Source organism: Agrilus planipennis, unplaced genomic scaffold (genome assembly GCF_000699045.2).
Source record: "Agrilus planipennis isolate EAB-ADULT unplaced genomic scaffold, Apla_2.0 scaffold252, whole genome shotgun sequence".
Classification (NCBI taxonomy): domain Eukaryota; kingdom Metazoa; phylum Arthropoda; class Insecta; order Coleoptera; family Buprestidae; genus Agrilus; species Agrilus planipennis.
In genome coordinates, this window is record NW_020442420.1 from 155379 (window position 1) to 182173 (window position 26795).

General features: G+C 34.7%; 1 protein-coding gene across 3 annotated transcripts in view; it reads left to right on the plus strand.

Moving 5' to 3' along the window:
* LOC108739746 (rho GTPase-activating protein 6) overlaps positions 1-26795 on the plus strand; it is a 196062-nt gene that overhangs the window by 117229 nt on the left and 52038 nt on the right. For all 3 annotated transcript variants that reach the window (XM_025980197.1, XM_025980196.1, XM_025980195.1), the window contains one exon: positions 15810-15991. In XM_025980197.1, coding sequence (XP_025835982.1) covers positions 15810-15991 — 182 coding nt within the window. The remainder of the gene's footprint in view (positions 1-15809; positions 15992-26795) is intronic.

A 26795-nucleotide genomic window follows, 5' to 3' on the forward strand; every position in this document is an offset into this window, starting at 1 on the left:
GAGTATTTATAGGATAGGGTTGTTAGTAATTTTGATAGAATGTTCTAGAAGGAAAAGTAGTGAGAGAGAGGGTGAAGACACTAGTTTCTAGGAATACACAGAATTAGATAGTACAGAATTCAAGAGAAAGCAATTAAGGGTAAAACCAGATATTAGTATGGGAGTGCATGCAGGTATGGTTGAAGTTGGATTTCCAGGTAAAAGTGATTGAAAGAACAATAGAGTTTAGATTGAAAGGAAACCAAAGTATTTACAAGATAAGAAGTTGAAAAGAATTGAAATAATATTTGAAATGAAATAAAATTAAAAAAAAATATTTACACACAAAAAACAATAAGAGTTATTTCGCCACAATACTATACCGCTAGTTTACAAACTTGCAAAATAGGCATATTAACCGTAAAAATATGCAGGTATACAGAAAATATTTCCTCGGATTGATTATCTAATTGATTTCGCCTTAGATGGAAGCGTGAATATTAAATTCGCTTCATTTATTGCCGAAATTAACCTAGACGGTACTAAAAATAGTGCAATACTCCGTAACGGTACCTACCACCACTTGTGCGGCATGCTACTTAAATACATGCGTGAACGCGTATTTTTGGCATGTCTATTTCCCTTTCCTCTCTCTCGCTTTCCATCAACGATACCGCTCGATCTTTTTCTTCTTTTGACACACTTGCCCTCCAAAAGCAAGGTGGCTGCGCCTGCCTGGTAAGCAAGCAAGCAGAGTTTCTGCGGTTTAGCTTTGTTTACATTTTATTTAATTAGAGCTCAAGCGATACGGTTCGTTATTGGCCATTACGAAATGTTTATATGCGGCAAAATTCCAGATATTCTGTTCCTTCCAACGCAACGTGAGACAATACACGTTTATGTTATGCGAAGCGTTTTTATGTATGCGTGTTCAATTGAAATTTATTGTCTAATTTTAGGGTTCCGTACTTCAAAAGGAAACAAAGGAACCCTTATAGAATCACCTCGTTGTCCTCTATCTGTTTATCAAGACCCTTTTTCTCAGAAACGCGTTGAAGTATCAAGTTGAAATTAATATCAAATACTTTGTCACTGTTCGACACACACACCCACTCCTGAGCCAATCTTCGTTTTTCCATTAAACTAGAATAACCCTAACAATTTGCGAGCATCAATCTAATCTAGGTCTTTCTATACTCTTGTTTAAATACTCTTATTTCTGCTTCTAATTGTCTCCAACTGGCTCAAATCAGACGGTGTCCTGCCACCCAATCTTGTGTATTCCTTATTAACTTACACCATCCTTTGTTATACATTCTCCAATACCTCTTTATTTATAATCTTCCCTATCCACGGCATTATCATCTCCGTCTGTATCATCACATCTCAAAAACTTCTTACTCTTTGTTTACATATATCTCCAACTAACCCTGTATGTATTAGAAAGTGTCTTACATGTTCCCCCACTTCCCTCTCTTCTCCTATCTATTTTCTCATTTTCATAACTTTTTCTTTTCTAATATGTCTTCATGTCTTAGAGGAAATCCTTCTATACAATCTCTCCTATTCCTTATTTATAACCACATCATCCACTCTTTCCCTACATTCTCCAACTCCTCCTTCCCCTTTTAACACTCTCTATCTACGTCTGTAAGCGCCATATCCCAGAAGTTTCTCTTTTTTTTTCAATATAACTTCAGTAAACCCTTCATGCTTCAGAAGGTCATCTAATCTTTCCAATTCCTTCCCCATTGCCCTCTGTCCTCCTACATCCTCTATTACCTCCTCATTTCTAACCTTCTCTACCAACATAATTAATCTCTCCATTTAACATTCTTGACTCAGAAGGTCACCCCATCCAATATTTTTTATTCCTTATTGACTTCCACACTTCCCTCTCTTCTTATACGTCGAGTATATTCCTTCTATAATTCCGAACCCCAAACGCTTCTAACTTTTTGTTTCCTAATATGTCTTCAACTAACCCTTCATGTCGGAAGTCGTCTTACCGTACAATCTCCCCGGTTCCTTAATGACATTCGCAACGCCATCTGTTCCCTATATTCTTCAATACCTCCTCATTTCCAACATTTTCTGTCTACGGTATCTTCGTCATGCATCTATAACACCACATCTGATATTGCCCAACTGTTTCTTTTCTAATATGTCTCCAACTAACCTTTCATGGCTCCAGACATGTCCTAGCATCTAATCTCTCCTATTTTTATTGACTACCATATTGACATCATCTCCTAAATTCTTCAGTATCTTCTCATTTCCAACTTATTCCATCTATGGTAGTTTCATCACCCATCTATAATACTACATCTCAAAAGTTTCTAATCACACCTTCCACGTTTGGCACTTGTACAAACTCATACTCTAAAAGTGCACCTTTAATATTCTTTTATGAATTTTAATAGTTACCATAAAGAATTATGACGAAGTTCAAAAAGCAGTTAGTTAAGACATTCTTCGTTTTCAAGCAATTTTTTGGATAAATAATCTTGCAACAGCTCGTCCTTGTTGCTGTAACCGCAGTTTGAAATCAATCACCGTCAAACAGGGAGATCATTAATATTCAGGTCACCCTTCTTTTTAAAAGTCACCAAGCTTTCCTGTCGCTATTTTGAAAGTCACTCAGGATAACGTTTTTTTCTGAAAACCCACGAAAATAACATTTTCTGCACAGTTAAACTTAATTTCACGTTCACATCTATTTATCAAGCTGCTAAACAGAATTTTCTCATGTTTTATGCTAATGCGAAGAGAAATAAATTTGAAAGGACTCCAAGAACAGAATTCCGAAGTAGCCGCCACGGTTAAAGTTTTGGATTCTTTAGAGCTGAAACTTTTTTCGCATACATCACCTCGAAATACACCCTACGACTTATTCATTTCTATTATTCTTTCATGTTGCAAACGAACACTTGTTGAATTTAGCGAGTTTTAGGGTAAACCTGTAATAGGCAAATATAAGTAGCGGAACACCAGAACTTTAATGATCCAGAAAGTACTGTTAAGGCTTGAGTTCGTATTTTGTAAAGTATAAAAATATTAAAAATACTACGAGGGTGGATTGATAAGTTTCCGGCCTAACCAAGAGATGACGCCACTAGGCCTACCTTGAGGTGACATTCTATAGTACCATCCTTGGATAGCTTGTAGCTATAGTTTCAGCCCGATCTCCTTGCTAGTGTAGGTTTGACAGCACGCTGAACAAGACGCCTCTGTGGTTTTCGTAAAAATGGAAAAGCAGGAAAATCGTGCTGTCATCAAATACTTTTATTTGAAGGGGTTAACGCCGAAGGAAATTAAAAAAGAGATGGACTCAACACTGGGGACATCCTCCCCGTCATATTCAACCGTTAAGCAGTGGGTTTCCGAGTTTAAAAAGGGTCGTGTGAGCACCTCTGATGGGCCTCGCTCAGGACGCCCCGTTGAGGTCACAACTCCAGATATGATCGAAAAAATTCATCAAATAGTGCTGGGAGACCGCAGATTGAAAGTGCGTGAGATAGCTGAGACCTGTAAGATGTCATATGAACGTGTGCAACATATTTTGCACCAACATTTGCATATGGAAAAGCTCTGTGCAAGATGGGTGCCGCGTTTGCTAACAGTCGACCAAAAATTGATTCGAAAAAACATTTCTACCGCAAATTTGTCATTGTATAAGCGTAATCCAAGCGAATTTTTGCGTCGATTCGTAACCGTTGACGAAACGTGGGTCCACCACTACACTCCTGAAACCAAAGAACAGTCTAAACAGTGGATTGGACCAGGGGAACCAACTCCAAAGAAGGCAAAAACAATTTTTTCGGCGAACAAGGTTATGGCTACTGTTTTTTGGGATGCAAGAGGTATTATATACATTGATTACCTTGCAAAGGGTAATACTATCACTGGTCAATACTACGCAGACTTATTGCAACGTTTGAGCCACGAGGTGAAAATTAAACGACCTCATCTGGCGAAGAAAAAAATCTTGTTTCATCACGATAACGCACCAGCGCACACGTCAATCGTTGCGACGGCTAAAATCAACGATCTAAAGTTTGAATTGATGCCGCACCCTCCTTACTCTCCAGACCTAGCCCCGAGTGACTATTTTCTGTTCCCTAATCTCAAAAAATGGCTTGGCGGTAAGAGATTTGCGGACAATGAAGAAGTAATCGAAGCTGTAAATGGTTATTTTGAGGAGCTTGACGAATCAGTCTATAGAGATGGCATTAATAGACTGGAACACCGCTATGAGAAATGTATCAGCCTTGGAGGAGATTATGTTGAGAAATAAAAAAAAAAAATTTTTAAAAACCTTGTTTTTCTTGGTCAGGCCGGAAACTTATCAATCCACCCTCGTATAATATATTCATTAAAATAAAGTAGAGGAAAGCAAAATGAAAACAAAAGCCATTGTAGATAAAAACGACCCAAAATTGGTTCTTTCTTTCTTTCTGCAGAAATGACAAACAGAAAACGTAAGAACTGATTAAGTTCTTGACGCTCAGTAATTTATTGAAACTAACAGACCTGGATTTCGATCTTATTTCGATACAGTTTCGGAAGTATTACTTTTCATAAGTATAGGTTACTTTACTTTGTGCTGCTCCTTCCTACCTACCTTTATCACTTACTCTCGTATCTATTTACCGAGGTCTTTAATAGAATTTTAAGTATTTCAGTGACTAAAATAAAAGTTTCAAACAAAAAAGGAACTAAGCTGTCTAGAGTCGATTTCAATTTGTTAGAATTGTGACCTTGAAGAAATCTGCGCGAAGATAAAAAGAATACACACTGGGCGTGAGCAAGACAGAAATAGTCGAAACAAGCTTGAACTAGCAGAGCTTTCTATGGGCGGTCTTAAGAGATCGGCTAGAACTGTACAGTACTAGACGAAAATGTTTAGCAATTTCTTAAAACAAAAATTAACAATAGAAAATACAGAAAAAGTTTTATAGGTGTGTAGAATTCACTTGTTATTATTTTTGGCTAAATATGCTTTTAAATAAAGCATATTCTTAAATTTTAACGAGGCAGTTTAAATAATTTTGCAAATGGTACACTTTTGTCTAGCTCTCGCTCGATGATCGGCGGAGAAATGAGCTCCGCAGACAAATATGATTGAATTTGGAATTATGCTACGGCGCATCCTAATAAAGGGAAGGGACATATCTNAAATGTTTAGCAATTTCTTAAAACAAAAATGTATATAAATTAACAATAGAAAACAAAGCAAAAGTTTTATAGGTGTGTAGAACGTTATGTTAATTCACTTGTTATTAGTTTTGGCTAAATATGCTTTTAAATAAAGCATATTCTTAAATTTTAACGAGGCAGTTTAAATAATTTTGCAAATGGTACTGTACACTTTTGTCTAGTTCTCGCTCGATGATGGGTGGAGAAATGAACCCCGCAGACAAATATGATTGAATTTGGAATTATGCTACGGTGCATCCTAATAAAAGGAAGGGGCATATCTCTAACTTCTTAAAAAGGTACATTACATAACTTTTTATCGCCATCATAGTTTATACTGTTCATTACCTTTGTCTCTGCCATTAGAAGAGCAGAACAATTACGTTTTTTCTTGAGATTATACCTAAATATCTCCGATACTTTTTAAATTGATTTAAACAAGGCATGCTCGTTTCTCCAAAATAACTTATAACCAGAATAATATAACCATTTAAAAATTTCAATTGTCGTTAATTTGTCATAATAAAAGTTAGCATTATACCACCCTTGAAAAACCATACATTCATTTCAATACTTACTTTCCATCTGCACCTCATTTTTATAAGACAATTTATAAGACTTAGCCACTACAATGCGCGTGCTTCATTTTTTTTTTTGTAGAGACAATTTATCATAAATACTAAAATTATTCTTTGCATTATAAAATCTGTTATGAAACTATTCTTAGGTGCGCAGTCTTGGAGAAATTCCAATTTATTACAATATTATTATTGTACTAGGCTGCAGCATTAGCGAAGTGGTGTGTCACCTCATACCAAAATAAAATGGTATTTGACGTCGTATTTTGTCAAACAGATGTAAAGGGTAAATATTTCTCAAATATGACCAAACTAAAATTAATTTACATTGTTACAAAAAGGCGACACACAAATCACACACTAAACGGTAATCCGTCTTTAGTCCATAGCATACGTAACATTCTCATTAGAACTCGTTTAACAATATGTGAGTAAATGGAAAATGAAAAATAAAGCAAAAGCAAAAATCACTTTAATATAAATATGTCCTTCGAGATGGAATAACAGAGGGGGCATCCCAGATTCCATCGCTAGTCTTTCCGTCGGAGGGTGCCAATATTGGTCAATATTTGTTTCGCTGATTGACTGATTTTTGACCAACATTGAAGATTGATAAGCCGATTCCTACAGATCCCAACATGCTAAATACGTATTTGAAAGAAAGTTTGCAATAGCACTTGAATAAAAAAATTATGATTGAATGTTAAAATAAAATAAGTGTGATATTTGAATTCAGCATGCTTGAATTAGTCAAAATCGAGTTTTATACGTTTAAAATTGAAGGCAAAGTTTCGTCAACTTTGATGCCTTCTAGTAAAAAACTAGCAATGGAATATAAAAAATGTCCCATTGTAATATTACTCAAGTCAATTTATCGAAACTATCAAACATAGATCGCGATTTCAAACTTAAGTTACACCGCAAGAGCAACTTGACATATCAAGTCATGAGCAGAATAGCGCCATCTACAGGTACATTCTTGATTTCATCAGTAATATCATTTGTGGGGTTATACTTCTTTTAAAAATCGTAGATTACGGTTAAACAATTTACTCTCATTTGAAATTTAATCAGATCAACCTTTCTAACCACAAACTAACCTTTAAGAGATAAAAAATATTATAAATAAAACTAATTCATACCCTTTCTTCAACTGTTACTTATTCTTATAGATAAAAAACAATAATACCATTAACTAAACTGTTGGGTAGTGACATATTGAAATATAATTGAGTATTTATTGGTAACAATGTCAGTGCCATTAGTAAATATTATGAAAATTGTCTTGTAAGTGTTAATTGCCAATTTAATAGCCGATAACTTCTCAGCAGTGTTTTCTATTGGGTTCGCCTTGCAGAGACGAAAACAAGAATCGCAAAACATGTAACTGTTATTTTAAACCTGTTAAAAATAACTGTTATTTAAAAAGAATACAACAGGTGGTAACAGTTAATGAAAAATAACTGATTTGCCCATTCCTACATTAGATGTCGAGCTAGCATAGTAGCTTATTTGAATCATAGCAATCTTGTCTTATAATAAACAAATTTTAATAAAATGAGATTATATAATATATATTTTTCTTCATATTAAAAAAAATTGTAAAAAAAGAAGTAGACTCCATTCCGTTTTAGAATAGTGATTTAATTCACAACATCTAAACTATAAATCAAATGCGTAATGGTAAAATTCATACTGTATAAATTTACAAATATAAATTAATGATACCAAGATTCCATCTGTAGGCAGTAAAATTTGTTATTTGTCTAGTATTCGTGGAGACGCATCTTTTAAAGTTATATTCATACAATTATTTCTCTATATAATCTGCATACCAGTACAACATTTGACATAGTTCAAAGACCTGCGGTCAGTGTTTTTTTCCTCTGATCGCGAGTTTTGTTGATCTAACTTTTTGGTGGAGCATACTAAACAGCCGTTGTTCCAATTCCGAGAAAATATTCCCGTGGGCTTGACCAAACGCCATTTGCCAACCTGGCAGCACCGCGACATACGTTACGGATTTGAAAAGTTTTATCTATTGCATCTAAATTCAGAATAACTTAAAAATGTACGTCTATTCCAACAACAACGAATTGTTTTCCACTGAAGGGTTGGTTGTATTTAAAAGAACATTAAAATTAAAACACAAAAATTACTCTATGTCTAACCATAACAAATGTATCGCATAAAGTAAAAATGATAATGAAAATTTAAATCAAAAGAATCAAAAAACAGTTTGCGTCTGGTTCCAGAGCGTTGAGTTATTAGGGAGGGGGAAATGAGTAAAGCATTGAAAACCGTATATTTTTACTATTTTCTTTGAATCTCTTGAAAACCATGAGAGATACAGAAAATTTTATCCTATATAAAATCAAAGGCCATTTTTCCAATAAAAATAGTCCTCTATATTGTTTTGGTAAACTACAGATACAGAATGGGAGATAAACAGGTGGGAAGTTTTAATGGATTTTTGCCTTCCAGTGCATAATGTCAAAACCTTGTGAATTTTACATAAATAAGATTCTTGTATATTTAGGAAATATTCATTAAAGAAGAAAAGTCTTCGACAATAATAGACTGGCATGGCAGTCCTGTACCTACTACATTAAAAGTCCCAAGAAATTTCGTACCATAAATACACAAAGAAACATCGTACCATAGTACCATAAAGCAATATTTTACAATGAAATACACAATAACCAGCATTAATATGTATAATATACAAAAATATGGCCACTTCTCTATCTGAATACATCTCTGTATATCATTGTCAGTTTTTGTCAACGATTCGCGTGGAAGATATCTTCATGAATTCTTCTTCCTACGGTGTTATTTGAATCTCTCTATGTTCCTCCACTTACTCTTCATCTGGTAGTTTCTTCATCCTAATAGTAATTCGTCTTCTTCACTTCTACGTTTTCAATGTTAGAGCATCCATATCTAGCACAGTATGAGCCCCGCAAACCACTTCTTCTACAGCTACAGTTGGTTTGGCAATATGTGGTGTACCAACAAGAAATTAGTTAGAGCAACTGTTTTAGAGCAGCAGTTAGGGAGGTTAGTTAACGGGCGCAGGTGATCACCAACACTTTTTCAAACCCATTTCAATTGGGCCGGCTTCACAACTTCATGCCATGCCATGCCACTGCTACATTAGCTGGTAGAGTGGTTATTTTTTAATGAGTATATCGATAAGATAAGAAAAGATGATTACCAGCATCAGAGATTACCTCTATCTGGGCTTTTGGGTCGTTGAAGACGAGTAATCATTCTTCGTTTACACCGGATCTCAATTTTTTGAAAGCTATTGCTTTACCTTCCCGTATATTGGGGAAACAGAATCGACACCCTGTTGGTAAACTACATTTTCCATCTCCTGTATCAAAGCTTGTATCTTGTATATTATAAATTTTATCTATCTGACTGCTTTTCTCTAGTGACAATCATTGTTAAAACTAATTAACAAAATCAGTACATCGGTATCGTTGCCGATTACTTTTACATCTAAACTCTCCCCCTCCACTTCTCCTAATCTAGGGAATGCACAAAAAAAATGTACAGGACTATTTCTCTATAAAAAGTAAGTGGTTTATCTTTCCCACCCTGAGGGGGCTAGTTTTATATGTATAGAGGAACGAGAGGTGAACATTATGACACAATCAAATCTTTTATTTTTTGTATTTCCTGGCTTGGAAGTTTTTCGGTCTAATGGCACTGTATCTTCTTTACTAGCTTATTAATCTTTGCAAAACATTTGTCGATTTCTTAATAGCTCCCATCAGCACGTCGTAGGCGTTTTCAATTAGATGGCTCCATAACTGATGTATTGTGTTGTGATTAAATAAAAATAGCGTAACCCTTATATGTGAATGCAAGATGCAATCTAAAAGATTTTGGCTTTCATAAATTCAGCAATTAATTTTCTGTAAGTTTTTGATGTAACTTTTATGTGTTCAAACGAAACGAACAAAGTGTATTTTGCTTTTACTTCACGCGTTTTAAATAAAGAAATTAGGACAGCAATTCATCATATTTTACTCACAATGTTGTCCAGTGATTTATTAATGCTGTTATGCTTTTCAAAATTTGAGCTGGTTAATTTATTCAACTTAGAGCGAACGACGTTAAAATATCAGTTTTTTTATTCAGCCTAATTGTATTTATTATTAGACTAATATTAAGTTTTATTCTTCATTTGAAAAAAGTGAATTAAAACTCTCACGTTGTTTAAAACAGATTTTTTGTATTTTACTTGCTGATTTCTTTCTTTAATTTTATAAATTACTAATAATTTTAAATTACGCAATGTGAAGAGAAATTTTACATATAGTAGAAGTATCTAATTTCACATTCATCATAATAAGGTCGTCAGTCGCACCTCAACTCTTTCCTACCCTGAGCCAATCTTCGTATTTCCATAAAACTAGAACATCCAACATCCTTACCCATTTAAGAATGTTATCTAATCTAGGTCTACCTCTACTCCTCTTAACTCCTGCTTCTGGCTCTAAAATGTCTTTGACAAGCCCTTCATGCCTGAGAAGGTGTCCTACCAACCTATTTCTTATTGGCACCCATAGAGTCCTCTGTTCTCCTATTCTTTCTAATACCTCTTCATTTCTAAAATTCTCTATCCACGGTATCCTCATCATTCATAAAAAATCCAATGCACTTGTCTGTATGAGCACAAAAAGGTTTAGGTAAAAATAAAATTTTAAAACAAAACCGTCCATCTTTCTTTCAAAAATAATCAAAGTGTGTCGTACCCGTAGATATAGTATGGTTTCATCATCATAAGGTAGTCAGTACTATGACTGGTTGGACACGCACCTCCAATCCTTCCTATCCTGAGCTAATCTTCGCATTTCCCTAAAACTAGAACAACCCACATCCTTAACTATTTACGAACAGTAATCTAATCTAGGTCTACCACTTCCCTCCTAACTTCCGTTTCTGCCTGCAATATGCCTCTGAGCAGACCTTCATACCTGAGAAAGTGTCTTACTAACCTATCTCGCCTATTTCTTATTGACTTCCATGGAGTCCTCTGTTCTCTTATTCTTTCTAATACCTCCTCATTTCTAACCTTCTCTATCCACGGTACCCTCATCATTCGCCTGTAACATCACATTTCGAATGCTTCTAACCTTTTCTTTTCCGCCGCTTCCACTGTCCACGTTTCACACCCGTACAACACCGCGCTCCAAGCATACACCTTTAACAACCTTTTCCGAATCTCTAAATTAACCGTTCGCGAGCATGGTGTATGGTCTAATAAAAGTCTAATCGTAGGTAGAATATGGTGCTAGAGGTAGTTTATAATCTTGAGGGTCATGAACTTGCATTGCAAAGTAACAAGTGTCCGTTTCTTCATTGATTTTTTTCTTTTTGTCATTTATAATCATAAATTTATGTTTTGATAACCCTCACGAATGGCAGCATAGGTAGTCTCGTGTAATTACTGACCAAACCGAAGAAGCTCTTAAAGATCCAAATAGAGGAAGTGTAACGCCATCTTGTGGGTATTCGCTTCATAAGGTATTTAAACATGAGCAGAACGACTATTGGGCTAAATAGAATTGATACGATAAATGAGCCAAACGAATTGGTAATTTGAAACAGAAGTAAAATTGGAAAAATTTCCACCATAATTCCAAATAAAATATTCTGTTTCTTATTTTTGCTTAAATTTGTCGAGTTGTCTGTGGTTTTGATTTCCGCTTATTTACAATTTTGAATCAAAATATAACATTATATTTACAATAATGAACTTTATTTCTACATCCAGTATAAACGAAAGTGATTTGATTTAGGAATTAATTTAATAAATAATTTAGTAAATCATTATCAAAAACATCGGAAGCATGAAAAGTAAATGGATTTCAATTATTAGCCACTCACATTAATTTTTGACAGTTTTCATTACCTAAATAACTTTAAGTTTAATGTCCATATATAAGTGGTACCTACAAAGCTGTGTTACAGTTGGAATATCGCCAAAGCACGCGAATAAGTTTCTTTTGAACCATGCGACCTAACTGGGTGTTTTTGATAATTAGATGGCATACTAAGTACATTCTTACACAAAAAAAACTTTACAAGCGATTTCGATGAAAATAAAAATAGTTGTGGTACTTATCTTTTAAAATATTGCATCATGACACCTACTGGTAAATTAAGAATACAACAGAAGATTTATATCTAATAGAGTGTAGTAATATTATAACGTGTTATCAAGTGTATATGCCAGTCTTTTCAATAAATAAGACCTAGTATATTTCGAACATATGTGTGAACAAAAATCCCATGTGGTTCAAAGATTCAATTCGTATGATTCAAAAACCATGCTATCCTACATGAAGATAAAATTAAGCACATATAGTTTTCATATAAATGTTAGATGCTGGCGACTGCAAGAGAATGTACGAAAGCTTTAGTTAGTAATTACTGTTTATGTTTATCATAATTTCTAAACTTTGGTAAATTGGTAAAATATTTGAATAAAATGAAACAATATCGAGTCTATTCCTTTTTAGTACAAACCTCGACGTTATAGGTACTTAGAAATATAACAAAAATAAATTTATTTTAAATTGTGAAAAATGACTCTAATCTTGCCAATTAACCAACGATGTATTTTATATTTGAAATTTCTTTATTGTAAAAGCAAAGCGACGTTTCGACTGTCTATTTCAGTCATTTTCAAGCTCAAATTTCTATCATTGCTTACATCTAATGTCGACTAGTATCACAATTGGTCTTAACAAAGGTTTTCGTATTATCAGACTTTGTCATATTTAATAAATAGTAACAATAAATAAATTTATCACAGTCAGTTTTTGGTAGTGTTTACAGTCAACATATCGATATGTCAAGAGGCAAGGTTTGTAAAGCGCTGGTTGTCTCACGCAAGCAATGGTAAATACACATTATCAAATTATCAGTGACAGTTTATGCATTAATATAATTTTTGTTTTTCTTAATATGTATCATTTCTGAAATTAATCTTTTTTTCTCGTTATGTTCTTTTTCTAAAATTTTAACGTCCCATTTGAAATCGTGATTATTGTTTATTCTGTGTTCAGTGACTATTGCATGACGTTCCGGTTTTTGTGAANAAATTTGTAATGTCATAATTGTACAAACATTTTCAGTTAACATTTTAATAGAACGATGTTTTTTTTAGCTCAATTAATGAAGTAATAATTCCAAGTGATATGTAACTTGCAATAACATTTACCATAAAACTTGCTCCTCTGAACAATTTTAAAAAGTATATTTGAAACCTTGCAGAAATCACGCGACGATTTATTAACGCTATTTTACGACGTCCTAAAACGAGATCTAGGTCTAATTTTCAATTGATTAACATTCATCATCATAATATCGTCAGTCCTAAGACTGGTTGAACACGCACCACCATTCCTTCCAATCCTGAGCTTATCTTCGCATTTCCCTAAAACTAGAACAACCCACATCGTTAACTATTTGCGAACAGTAATCTAACTTAGGTCTACCTCTACCCCTCTTAACTCCTGTTCCTGCCCCTAATATGTCCCTAACTAGACCGTCATGCCCGAAAAGATGTCCTACCAACCTATCCCGCCTATTTTTTATTAACATCGATAGAGTCCTCTGTTCTTCTATTCTTTCTAATACCTCTTCATGTCTAGCATTCTCTATCTACGGTATTCTCATCATTCACCATCACCCCCTTAACATTACCATTGATTTATTTTACGTCTGAGTCACTTTCCCCTTGAGTGAGTTGCACTATTTATTGTACCATCATCATTATAATAGGCTTGTTAGTCCTAAGACGGTCACGCACCTCCACTCTTTTCTATCCCTAACAGTAGAGCATCTCACATCCTTAACTATTCGTGAACAGGTCCACCTCTATACTCCTCTTAACCCATGTTTCTGCTTCTAATCTGTCTCTAACTAGACCTTCATGCCTGAGAAAGTGTCCTACCAATTTACTCGCCTTTTTCATAATGACTCCATTACGCTCTCTGCTCTACCGAGCGGTAAGACCTAGATGTTTAAACCTTTGCTTAGCATTTGGGAGGACGCCGGCTCGATTCCGGATCCGTCTGCCTTAGTTTGTTTTCCTGTGGTTTCCTTAGATCGCTTAGGCAAATGCTTGGGCAGGAATATTCCACAGATAATCTTTCATTCTGTTCTGTCTTCATTTCGATCGTCTCATATTTCTCGGCCGAACCACCACCCACCCATTCCCACGATTCCTGAATGGAGACAGAAGAGGGCCTTCCGCCTTAACTTCAGGCATAGTCCGGAAGGACTGCTCGCCCACCAGCATTACTGGCTGGTGGGAATGAAACACCCAATTTTTTTTTCTCTGCTCTCCTTTCTCTTTTCGATACCTACTCATTTCTAAACTTTTATCTATCCACGGTTTCCTTATCATTCGTCTGTAACACTAATGAGGGAGAAGTTGAAAATATCTTCTCTTTTTAAGCACTAGTAAAATTGCGTATTCTACTGTTATGGCACTCATCTTCATGCATACCATCAATATGTGTGATTTTCAAGTCAATATCTCTTGTCTTACAAAATTTGGTAACCTTCGGTCAAATTGCGTTACCATAACAATGCAGTTAGATCTTTCAGAACAAATTTTAGAAAAGAAGTATTACTTTATAAAGTGCTTGATACTTAAATTGCACCTCAATATATTTTTGCTAGTACAATTTACTCATTAAAAATAATTTCCTAGTCGGATTGGCGAAACACCTTCTCTGTACGAGGTATTCTCAATTTTCCACTGCATTAACCTAATTAATAACTAATGGACACAAAAAAAACAAATGAAACAGGTTCACAATTAATTTAGCGAAACATGTAGGGATATACATCAATGTAGGGGTCCACATGGCACGATCCAACTATTTTAATTAAGAAATTTTATTGTGTGAATATAATATAAATTGTACAATACAGCTCTGTTTCGCATAAGAACATAGGATAAAGCACAGTATGAAATTAATTCGTCGAAATTAAACCACCAGCGTATGAAACTCAATAATGTCGCTATTTACATATGTAGTTACAATATTTATAAGAATAAAGATTTTCACAGCCAGAATTCATAATGAACCACTGCTCATTAGCCAGAATATTAATTCTGCTACCAGTTGAATATGCTGTGAAAATTTAAAACCTATTTTTATTCTTAGTTTACGTAAATGAAATTTCCTTTGTTTGTCATTGACCTCCCTCGCAATTGATGGGGAACCTCCAAGCATAACCACATCCTCTTTTTACTTTGATGAATTCTCATGTAATAAAATTTATATAGAACAGACTGGGTGTACTATTAAAAAAAGTATAAGCGAACATACAAAATTCTTTTTTAAATCAACGCTGCATGTTTTACTTAAATTGATTTTGTAATAAAATAGCATTTTACGACAGCCTCCTTTAAGTTGGTTTCAAATATTGCAATACTGCCAACATAACCTAAATGGTCAAAGCACTTAGAGGATATGGAAACACTAAAATAGAGCAGGTAACGCCATATTGACTATAAAACAAAAGAAACGACATGACCATGGCGAAACTCGTCTCGTTCTTTTTGTCTTTTCCAGCCGTAACATTATTATAACCCTAAGGTTAGGTTAGGATGATCGAAAAACAAAGTTGGCAACGCTGCGAAAGTTTGTTGTTTCGCGGAGCTAACTTCAGAGATGGTGTCGTAAACTGTGAATATCAAGAAAACTAGAGACAAAAGTAGATAATAAATGTCTTGTAAGTACAGCGCGAGCCGCAAGAACATCATTAAGTTGAGCTCGGTAATCCGCTGCGCAGAAAGGCGGTGCGCATCTGATTTTAGATTCTTTCCATTTTGTGGCAACTGATACTTTTGATGCGCAGTCTCTCATCGCGCAGCGGACCGTTGTGCATTCTATCCTTTATTGGTGATGACGCTGTAAAACTTATTGGCTTCCAGTTAAGCTAATAATTGCTCCTATCTCTAATCCTCATGTTCAATGCGTTACACGGTATTTTGAATTTCATTTGTTTCAGAGGGTAGTACCAGTTCTGGAGGTTTAGTTTTTGGCATTCCGTTATCTCAGTGCGTCGAGAACGACCGTCTCACGAAGGCGGCGGCAAGAACTAGTCCCCTGAGACAAAGAGGAGAATCTACGCTAACGAGACAAGGCAGTCGGGGTAGTTTTAGCTCTCTTAACGAAGCCCCTAAAGACGAGGTAAGATCGCGACTGTCGGAGAAGTTTATGGATGCGATAAATGAAATCACGGAATCTATATAATTTAACTAATACTTGGAGACACGTTTTAACACGTACAAGTGTCTCGGATTTTGTTACTGAAAATGCAGTAGTTGTTCGCAAGATAAGAACTTGAATATTCAATCATAAAATGCAGGTGGTTACATACATATTTACAACTTACTAGCAGTGGTACTACTAAATTACAAATAATTGAATTAAATTACATCAAAAATAATAAATTTGTCCCTTTTCTAGTTTTAANAAAATAATAAATTTGCCCCTTTTTTAGTTTTAAGACAGAATAAATACCAAATATCTAATGTTAGATACTCTAAATCATAATATTCTAGAACTTCCTTGAACACAATAATTCAAGATTCTATCGAACTCACATACAATACCGCAATGGAATTTCATAAAAATTTACTAAAATTACTCAAAAACTGTTAAGTATATCTACAAAATTGTTTCAATTGAAACCTACCGGCTAATTTTTTTCAAATTCTCAGACAGTCTTGTTTAGAAATGACAAAGGGAGACATTTAAAAAAGGGTTTTAATTCTTTAAACTACTTTTGTTACATAGTAGAATAAAGATTCGGGCTATAGGGCCGTGGCCTAAGTGAACTATTCTATCCAGACGTTTTGTCAGCTACTGCGGCTAACATCCTCAGTGGTAGTGCTGGTGACGAAACGTCTGGACGGAACAATTCACTTAGACCACGGCCCTATAGCCCAAATCTTCATTCTACTATGGATTCCGGCCGTGAAAGCCTTTATTCTTATACTTTTGTTACAGTTTCTGTTATAATCTTCATTAAAAGTACTGACAAGGGTAGACATTTAGGATTTTTAAAAGCAAATATTTATATCTGGTGACAGCAAAAGTTGCAATCAAACATTTCTTTTATTGCATCTCAATAAAATGTGTCAAAAAATCCACTCAATATAATGACAGAACAAATTAATTGGCTTCTAGTTCTACTAGTCCAAAACATTATTTTTCTAAAAATCTCACCAATTCTGTTTCTGTACAAGTTAAAATAATTTATATATAAATGAAGTGGATGNATATTTCAATTATTACAAATATGTAAATATCAGATAATGTGAATCGAATTATAGGTAAACAAATATTTGAATACATAAATGTGAAAAATTCCAACATATATATTGAAAGTTAATTTTCCCACAAAAAAATAATTTTTGTTATAACTACTTTTTATTTTAGAATGAATCAATAAATTTCGTCTAAAAAAGCATTTAAAATTATAGCACCTAGTTAGAGCGCATTCTAATGTTTTAAATAGCTTAACGGCTTTAATATATTACTTAATAAATATCCAAGTCAGCGGCAAATTTGCAGGGCTAGCGTTCTCCACTCCTTCCCGACTAGGGAAGAGATCGTGACCGATCTACCAGACTACTGCACCTGCATGCTTTTTGTACATATTCGTTGATTATGTTATATTATGCAACATATTTGCTGTGAAGGGGAAGCGCTTCAAATCAATCATATCTGTTATTCGTCACACTCCCTGATACTCTGAGGACTCACTTCCTCTGGAAGACAAGAGCCGCCATTATTCTTAAACTGATGCTTTATAGAGAATCAGTCAGTATTTATAAACATCATCATAAGGTCGTCAGTCCTAATACTGGTTGAACACGTACCTCCACTCTTTCCTATCCTGAGCTAAACTTCGCATTTCCCTAAAAGTAGAACAGCCCACATCCTTAAGTATTTGCGAACAGTAATCTAATCTAGGTCTACCTCTACCCCTCATAACTCCTGTTTCTGCCTCTAATATGTCTCTGACTAGACCTTCAGTATTATGGAATTAAAAATTTTATCTCGAGTAAATGACATTTATTAATTGTAAAAAGTCATTTATGTGAATCATTTACTTTTATTTAACAAATAATAGTTTGAATGTTACAGAAAAATATATTTCTGGGCTGTTTTAAACGTATAAAATAAGATCTATCTTTTATTTATTATTTGCACGGAACTCCTTTTAAACTTGATCAGTGTGTTCATTCGTTGGATCAAAAATTTCATTTGTCAACGTTGCTTCAATATTCTTGACAATAGAACTCCATTTCATGTGGAAACAAGGAAATAAGCTAGTGAAAAGGCATCTGTGCTGACGAAGGGAAACCGCTTTATCGCTGCTTGCCATTTCTCTAATTTTCTGCTTCACTCCTTTACTTACTTCGAGGTAAACAGTTTATAATTCAAATAATTTTCCACAATATTAATTCGAAACTAACAGAAATTTCAGAAAATTACACCGTCTAGGATCGCAAGTCACCTTGTGTTTCAAAACTTGTTATTTGGAAAAGTCATTAGATTAAAGCTGAATTTCCCTCGAAAAATACGTACAATGAGTTAGTTCTTCAACCACACCGATGCACTCACAATCAATGAAAAGTATGCACTTTTTGTGATAAGTTATACGACTCAAGCTTGGATTTTCCTGATTTTTTTGCGCAAAATTATTCTTTCAGCTAGCATTTCTGGTGAAATGTAGCATAAATTGGAAGGTACTTGTGCTTATATGTGCGGTAAATTGAAAACCATCAAAAGAGTTCATTATGACACTGTCCAAATTGCTAAGGATTCATTCACACTATGGAGCCGCTTTCGGCTCGCTCTTGGTCTAATATAAATCTCCTCATGTTCACATTACCCTTGAGGAGTTGATGGTACTTCAATCTTTTTTCGTCAGTCGGGGCGAAATGTCCCTCAAATTTTTCACAAAAAAACTAGCTACTATTTGGACGAAGATTAGAAAAAAGTCTAAAAGCGAAGCAATAAGAAAAGAAGTATGTGGTTGCATTCCATATTTACAATTGGGAAATATTGAAAGCAAACATTTGAATTTAAATAATGAGCTGCTTTTAAGTAATTTTACCGAGAGACTATCAACCCTATAGCGTATTGTGCATTGTATTTTAAGTGTTCCTGTAACTGCCATATTCTTACTTCTGTCTTCCCACTGTCACCCTTTCATCCCTTCCGATATTTGGATCCTTGTATTCTTCTTAAGTCTTCATTATCTTATCGTTTCATAACACCTTTTCGATATTAAATTATCTTTATTCCTTCCCATATTTAAGAAACATCACCTTCAAATGTTGATTTCATTCGTACTCATCATATTCAAGAATACAACTGACCGGTGATGTGATGCGCAATTAAGAACGGGTTTACACTGCCTATGGTATGGCGACAAGTCAAATCTCGTTTGGATAAAACATTGTGTGAAATATATACATACCAGATAGAACCGAAACCGGCGTCATAACGTCAGTGTGAACAGGCTCATTGTTTCCTCAGTAAAAATATTTTACCAGACTGAGATTGTATCAACCCTATAGCGTATTGTGTATTGTATTCTAAATCTTCATGTAAACGTCATATCCTTATTTCCCATCATCAAATACTTTGGTCTTATATCTCCGTGCCAGTCTCCCCACTGTCACCCTTTCTTCCCTTCCGATATTTGGATCCTTGTATCATAACACCTTTTCGATATTAAATTACCTTTATTCCTTCCCTTATTTAAGAAATTTCACTTTCAAATGTTAATTTCATTCGTACTCGTCATATTCAGGAAAATAACTAACAGATAAGCCCATTGTTTTGTCAGTAATAGTAATAGGGTACGAAAAATTAGAAGAAGTGACTGATTTTAGATATCTAGGAAGTCAAATAAGTCAGGACGGAAGGAGTAGTAGGGATATAAAGCAGAGGATAGCGCAGGGTCGTGTCGCCTTTAATAAAAAGAAGTCACTTCTATGCTCGCGAACGGTTAATTTAGAAATTCGAAAAGGGCTGTTAAATGTGTATGTTTGGAGCGCGGCGTTGTACGGGTACGAAACATGGACAGTGGACGCGGCAGAAAAGAAAAGGTTAGAAGCCTTCGAAATGTGGTGTTATAGGCGGATGATGAGGATAACGTGGGTAGAAAAGGTTAGAAATGAAGAGGTATTAGAAAGAATAGGAGAACAGAGGACTGTATGGAAGTTAATAAAAAATAGGCGAGATAGGTTGGTAGGACACCTTCTCAGGCATGAAAGTCTAGTCAGAGAGATATTAGAGGCAGAAACAGGAGTTAGGAGGGGTAGAGGTACCTAGGTCAGATTAATGTTTAGCTCAGGATAGGAAAGAGTGGAGGTACGTGTCCAACCAGTCTTAGAACTGACGATGACCCTATGATGATAATGATGATGATGATGATGAGATGGTATCAACCATATAGCGTATTGTGTATTGTATTCTAAATCTTCCTGTAACCATTATACGGAGTGGAGGTGCGTGTCCAACCAGTCCTACGACTGACGACCATATGATGTTGATGATGATGATGAACCGTCATATCCTTATTTCCAATGGATTTCAAATACTTTGGTTTTATATCTCCATGACAGGTCTTCCCACAGGCAGCGTTTCATCCCTTCCGATATTTGGATCCTTGTATTCTTTTTAAGTCTTCTTTATCTTATCACCTCATAACAACTTTTCATTATTAAATTACCTTTATTCCTTTCAACATTTTTCCATTCTATTAATTGCTCTTTAATTATCATCATTTCCTCCAACGCCTTTTTTCTTTCCTCATCATCTATTTCTCATTTCAAAACCGATTATTTTTTTCTCCATATCTTTCTTCTTATGTCTCTCTCCTGTAAGCGCTTCAATTTTTTCTCATATCTGATTTCTATTCTTCTAGTTTCTCTTATTAATACACAGTCCAGCGTACTTTTTTCCAATTTTAACATCCGTTTTACGTAATTTTTACAAATATTCTCCATTCTGGTTATATTCCATCCGCGGTTTTCCAACCCATAGAAAATAACACTCGCTTCTTACTACTTTGTTAGATAAAATCGTCTTTCCCGATCGTTTCTGCAAACTTTTTCTTCATACTATCCTCATTTTATAATATTGCGTCGATAATGGAATAATGGCAAAAGAATAACGAATGGATATAAAAAAAAAATAAGTATACCTATCGGCATTTCGCTCCAGGCACCCTCTAATTCATTATTTATCGATTCGTTTGGCAAATTTCATGGATGTTTTTGAAATCCAACCGAAATGTCAGGGAGATGATGTCGATGGAGTATCCGATAACCGGGACTTGATGTATTCACGTGATTGTTTACACCTAAATGGGGTCAGAACACCATTTACCGGATGAAATGTTGCGTCATTACTGATTTCAAAAGCGGACCATCTTTGACGTCAGAAACTGAGTTAGCGGCGATGGCGACGTCGGCGTCGGTTACGCCCTGTCGTGTCACTTTACAGCCGATGCGACTACGTAATCACGATTCCTTCTGAGACCATCCTTGATGCATTTTGCATGTCAACGGGCCAACATTTCAATAGAAATGTAGCGGATAAATTAGATTTTTGTACGGTGNCTCCATATCTTTCTTCTTATGTCTCTCTCCTGTAAGCGCTTCAATTTTTTCTCATATCTGATTTCTATTCTTCTAGTTTCTCTTATTAATACACACAGTCCAGCGTACTTTTTTCCAATTTTAACATCCGTTTTACGTAATTTTTACAAATATTCTCCATTCTGGTTATATCTTTTTCATCCCCGGTTTTCCATCCTATAGAGGATAACACTCATTTCTTACTACTTTGTTAAATAAAATCGTCCTTCCCCAATCGTTCCTGCATAATTTTTCTTCACAACAACGCCATTTTGTATTACATTACATAGATAATGGAATAACGGCAAAAGAATAATGAAAGGATACACAAAAAAAAGTATACCTATCGGTATTTCGTTTCAGACACCCTCTAATTCATTATTTATCGATTCGTTTGGCAAATTTCATGGATGTTTTTGAAATCCAACCGAAATGTCAGGGAGATGATGTCGATGGAGTATCCGATAACCGGGACTTGATGTATTCACGTGATTGTTTACACCTAAATGGGGTCAGAACACCATTTACCGGATGAAATGTTGCGTCATTACTGATTTCAAAAGCGGACCATCTTTGACGTCAGAAACTGAGTTAGCGGCGATGGCGACGTCGGCGTCGGTTACGCCCTGTCGTGTCACTTTACAGCCGATGCGACTACGTAATCACGATTCCTTCTGAGACCATCCTTGATGCATTTTGCATGTCAACGGGCCAACATTTCAATAGAAATGTAGCGGATAAATTAGATTTTTGTACGGTGCCAAAATGCACAGCCATCAGTTACCTAATATATATATATCCTAACTCACCTTACGGCTGCAGTCATTACGCTTTAAATGTAAATACCTACTTAATTTGACATGCATGAAAAAGTAATTAATGTACACGGAAATAGAACGAAAATGGTACATGCAATCGAAACAATCCTGAAGGTTACTGACGACCTAATCGTATAGTTTGAGATAATTTAAAGCAAATTCTTTTTCGGCATTGTTCATTTTGGTTGTTTGACGGTATGCGTAGTTTTGCACCACGACACAATAAAAAAAATCGGTTGTCTGTAAAGTCGGTTTACAGACGATAGTTGAACGTGACAACGTCATAAGAGAATACTGATGGAATGGTTTCATTTTTCAAAAGAAAATTTTAATTTTATTTGTTTGATAGATATTTTGTATGGATATAGAGAAGGAGCTAAATGGAAATGTATTATTGTATAGGAGCTGTCCACATGGACGCATCGCTCTCTCAAGTAGGAGAGAGACAGATGTCGAACGCTGCCGAACGCGGAGGCCGATTGTGCCTCTTTGTCGCTCGTTCCGCGCTCTCGCTTGCACTTCAAGACTTAAATGGAACGCCTCAGAGCAAGGTAACGCCGCATGAGTCATGTTTTCTCGTGCGTGCATCCGGCTCCATCAAATTATAAGACGTTGTCACGTCAAAATCAGAGGCGTATGGTGTTCAGTCTTTACTTACTATGTACAGCAGTATGATAGAGAAAAATGTATGTCCAAAAGGGATGTAGAGAAATAGAGAATAATAGCAAGAGTTGAAAGCTACGAATGAATGTGTGTGAGAGGTAACTGATAGCGCGTTCTGTCTGGTTCTGGCTTTTCTAAGGGTTTATGAAAGGTTGAAGTAAAATGAGTAGGAGGATTCAAGTTTAGTGTTATTTGATGGAATACCAGGAAAGTATATGCAGGAGATGATCGTGACTAAGGTAATAGGCGTAAAATGTGTAAGTGGACAAGATGTAGGAAAGGGTCAATTTTGTTTAATTAGGTGATGCCGGAAGTTTCGAATAACACCAACTGAGAGAGGGTGCAAGGTTCGAACAGGATTTTCCATAAAACTAGAACAACACATATCCTTAGCTATTTGCGAACAGTAACCTAATATAGATCTACCTCTACCCATCCTAATATGTCTCTGACTAGACCTTCATGTCTGAGAAGGTGTCCTACTAACCTATCTCGCCTATTTCTTATTGACTTCTATAAAAAATAGAGACTGTTATCATATACAATAAACGTGCATGACACCTGATTGTCATAATTTTGAACAAACGCTAATGACCCTACGGTATTCATTTGTCAGCTGTTATACAGGTAGACCCGACCTCAATGGTATAACGGAGCTTTCTTCCTAATTTATGTTTATTTAAATTTTCAGATTTAGCGAGAACATCCTTCGATATTGAAAGTATTAATCGCATTATTGAACTTCGTTCTTTTATTAATTTCAGAAAATCCTATCATTAATCATCATAAATCAAATGTTACAAGCCTACCCACTTTAGAGTCATAAATTCTTAAAACATTAAAATTGGTGAAGGCGCAAGGCATCAAAAAATTGAAATAGAATCAGAACTAGACACAAAACAATCAGCAATTCTATTTGCATTTACTTAATCAGATATTTAAATATTAAAACAATCTATTTGAAATATTTTGATCTGCAAATATCTGGATACTCAAATACCTATTTAAATGCAAGGTAGAACGTCGGTGACTCACATGCGTGCTTGCTTATTATGCATACTTGGGGTTGATGCACTAAGGTTGACTTCGTCGAAGTCCCCACAAAAACATTTTATAATTTTTAAAAGCTAAAATATTTAACTATAGATAAGAAAATATAGCAACATATGCGACCCGCTAACAATGCGCTCTACAATAGGTACGATGTTTTTAAATATTTGAATATTCAAATATTTCAATTATTACAAATATGTAAATATCAGATAATGTGAATCGAATTATAGGTAAACAAATATTTGAATACATAAATGTGAAAAATTCCAACCCCTATAGTTTAAACTGTTAACTTTGCATGCATACAGTATGCTGTCTCAAATATTTCTGTAGGAAATTTTATGATCTACGAATTTAACCTGTTTTTATCCATTGGGAGAACCCTAACAAACGAAGTGAGATCTATTTTTCTCCACTTTACTGAAAATTGCGGACAAAAAGAAACTTAGAAATTTACCAATATCAGGTGTATAGTGGTAGTTTATTCTAAGTCCTCCACTTAACTTCTATTTCTGACTCTAGTACGTATCTGACTAGACCATCATGCATGAGAAGGTGTCCTACCAACCTTTCTAACCTTCTCTATCCAAAGTAGATTTTATTCAGTAGAAGTAAAATCAATGAAACCTTTCGTCTCGGGCATAAAAAGCTTTTACCGATTACAATGCTGTTTGACCCAATCTACAGTATGAAACAAACGAAGGTGATAATAGAGAAAAATTTTTCATCCGCTACGTGTCGCCATTTTTATGATCCTCAGGTTTATCTTAATAACAGGATAGCTTAATATAAATCTCATAAGTGCAAAAGAGACAGACTAATTAAATTTCCGAGTTTTATAAAATATAACAAAAATGACAAAGCGTGCAGAGCCGGAATGTAAAGAAAGTGGATACCATTTCTTCCAAATAATAAAAAATAGAATAAATTGTAAGCTAAAGTAATAAGACAACCAAAATTACCTAAATCGCAACCATATTTAAGATTATGTGAGCATCATTTTACAAAAAATAAATATATCTTTTAAGTTTATATCAAATTAAGTTTATGGAGTACTACTACTTATGTCAGCATAAAACTCGTCATGTAGGATAATCATAACTTCATCTTGTTGTGATTGTGGAGAATACAATTTACCAAGGAAGTTAAAATTACTCTCACGTCTCTCTTCTAATCTNATAAAAAATAGAAGAAATTGTAAGCTAAAGTAATAAGACAACCAAAATTACCTAAATCGCAACCATATTTAAGATTATGTGAGCATCATTTTACAAAAAATAAATATTTCTTTTAAGTTTATATCAAATTAAGTTTATGGAGTACTACTACTTATGTCAGCATAAAACTCGTCATGTAGGATAATCATAACTTCATCTTGTTGTGATTGTGGAGAATACAATTTACCAAGGAAGTTAAAATTACTCTCACGTCTCTCTTCTAATCTTAAAAAAATATCTATAAAAGTATAAGACGAATTTTATTAGAACAAGTAGGAGAAACATTTATAGTAATATTACTGCGACTTCAATTGAAAACCATTCAAAATTTTTAGCAAAAATTACACATATTGAGGTGGTTTTAATAACCTTTCTACAAGGTCTACCTTTCTGTCACTACATGATGCGCAACTCCTTTTCAATTCGGACTTAAGCTAGTTTAATTTCCATGTGCAATATATTGCACAGGAAGAAAAATACGAATTAGATTATTTAATAATAATAAGTTGGCGCCCTCTATTCATACAATCTTTTCCATTAACTTTAAATAAAGTTAGTCTAAAAAAATAGGAAACTACAATGACAGCTAATAAAATGCATATTTTACCGACATCATAATGTTATTGCTGAAATAAAAACTATTGTTGAGCCAACAAAAACGTATTATTTCATACACGACTTGATATACGGCATTTTTGAAATGTTTATTTCCTCTCAGAATGTGCTGATTTTATGAGGAACTTAAATTTTCACGAAAATATTTCTTTTGTTTTATGAAGTAGAATACCAACAGTGCTGAAAAGCACATAAATCTTTGGCAATATCTTAAGACCTCACGGCATAATGACGAAATGTACTTATTATTTTTTTAAATTTAGAATGTGAATGACGACAATCAGAGATATCAACAAAAGAGGTCAAAAAAATAGTACAGGGTACTTAAAAAGAGTAAAAAATATTTTTCGTCTCTCTCTAAAACAGGGATGAGCAACACGCGGCCCGCGGGCCGCTTGCGGCCTGATAAACATGTTTATGCGGCCCGCCAAGCATTTCTAAAATTGAATTTATTTTATCGACTTTGAATCGAAAATGTTTTCTTCGCCATTTAATATCGATGTGGGTACAGTTCTCGAGGACTTTCAAAAGGAAGTGATTGACATGCAGTATAATAACGATTTAAAAAATGTATTTTTCTCAGTAAACATAAAAAAAAATTATAAATAGTATGTGAGCCCAGAGAAATTTCCGTTTTTGACGAAGAATGCAAAGCAAATGATGTCTCTGTTCGAAAGTACGTATGTTTGCGAACAATTATTTTCAACCATGAAATTAATCAAAAATGACCACCGATCAAGACTAAGTGATGCACGATTAGAAAGCTGCGTACGTGTAGATACCTCATCAATTCCGGTTGATATTGGTCAACTTGTATCGAAAAACAGTGCCAAATTTCTCATTAAAAATTTCAAGACAATAAAATAATTCGAAGTGGTCTGTATTCTGTCGAAACTGCCTGACGCGGATCGCGATTTCGATCTTTTTGGATCTCATCAGCGCGTCGCAGGCAGCTCCGACA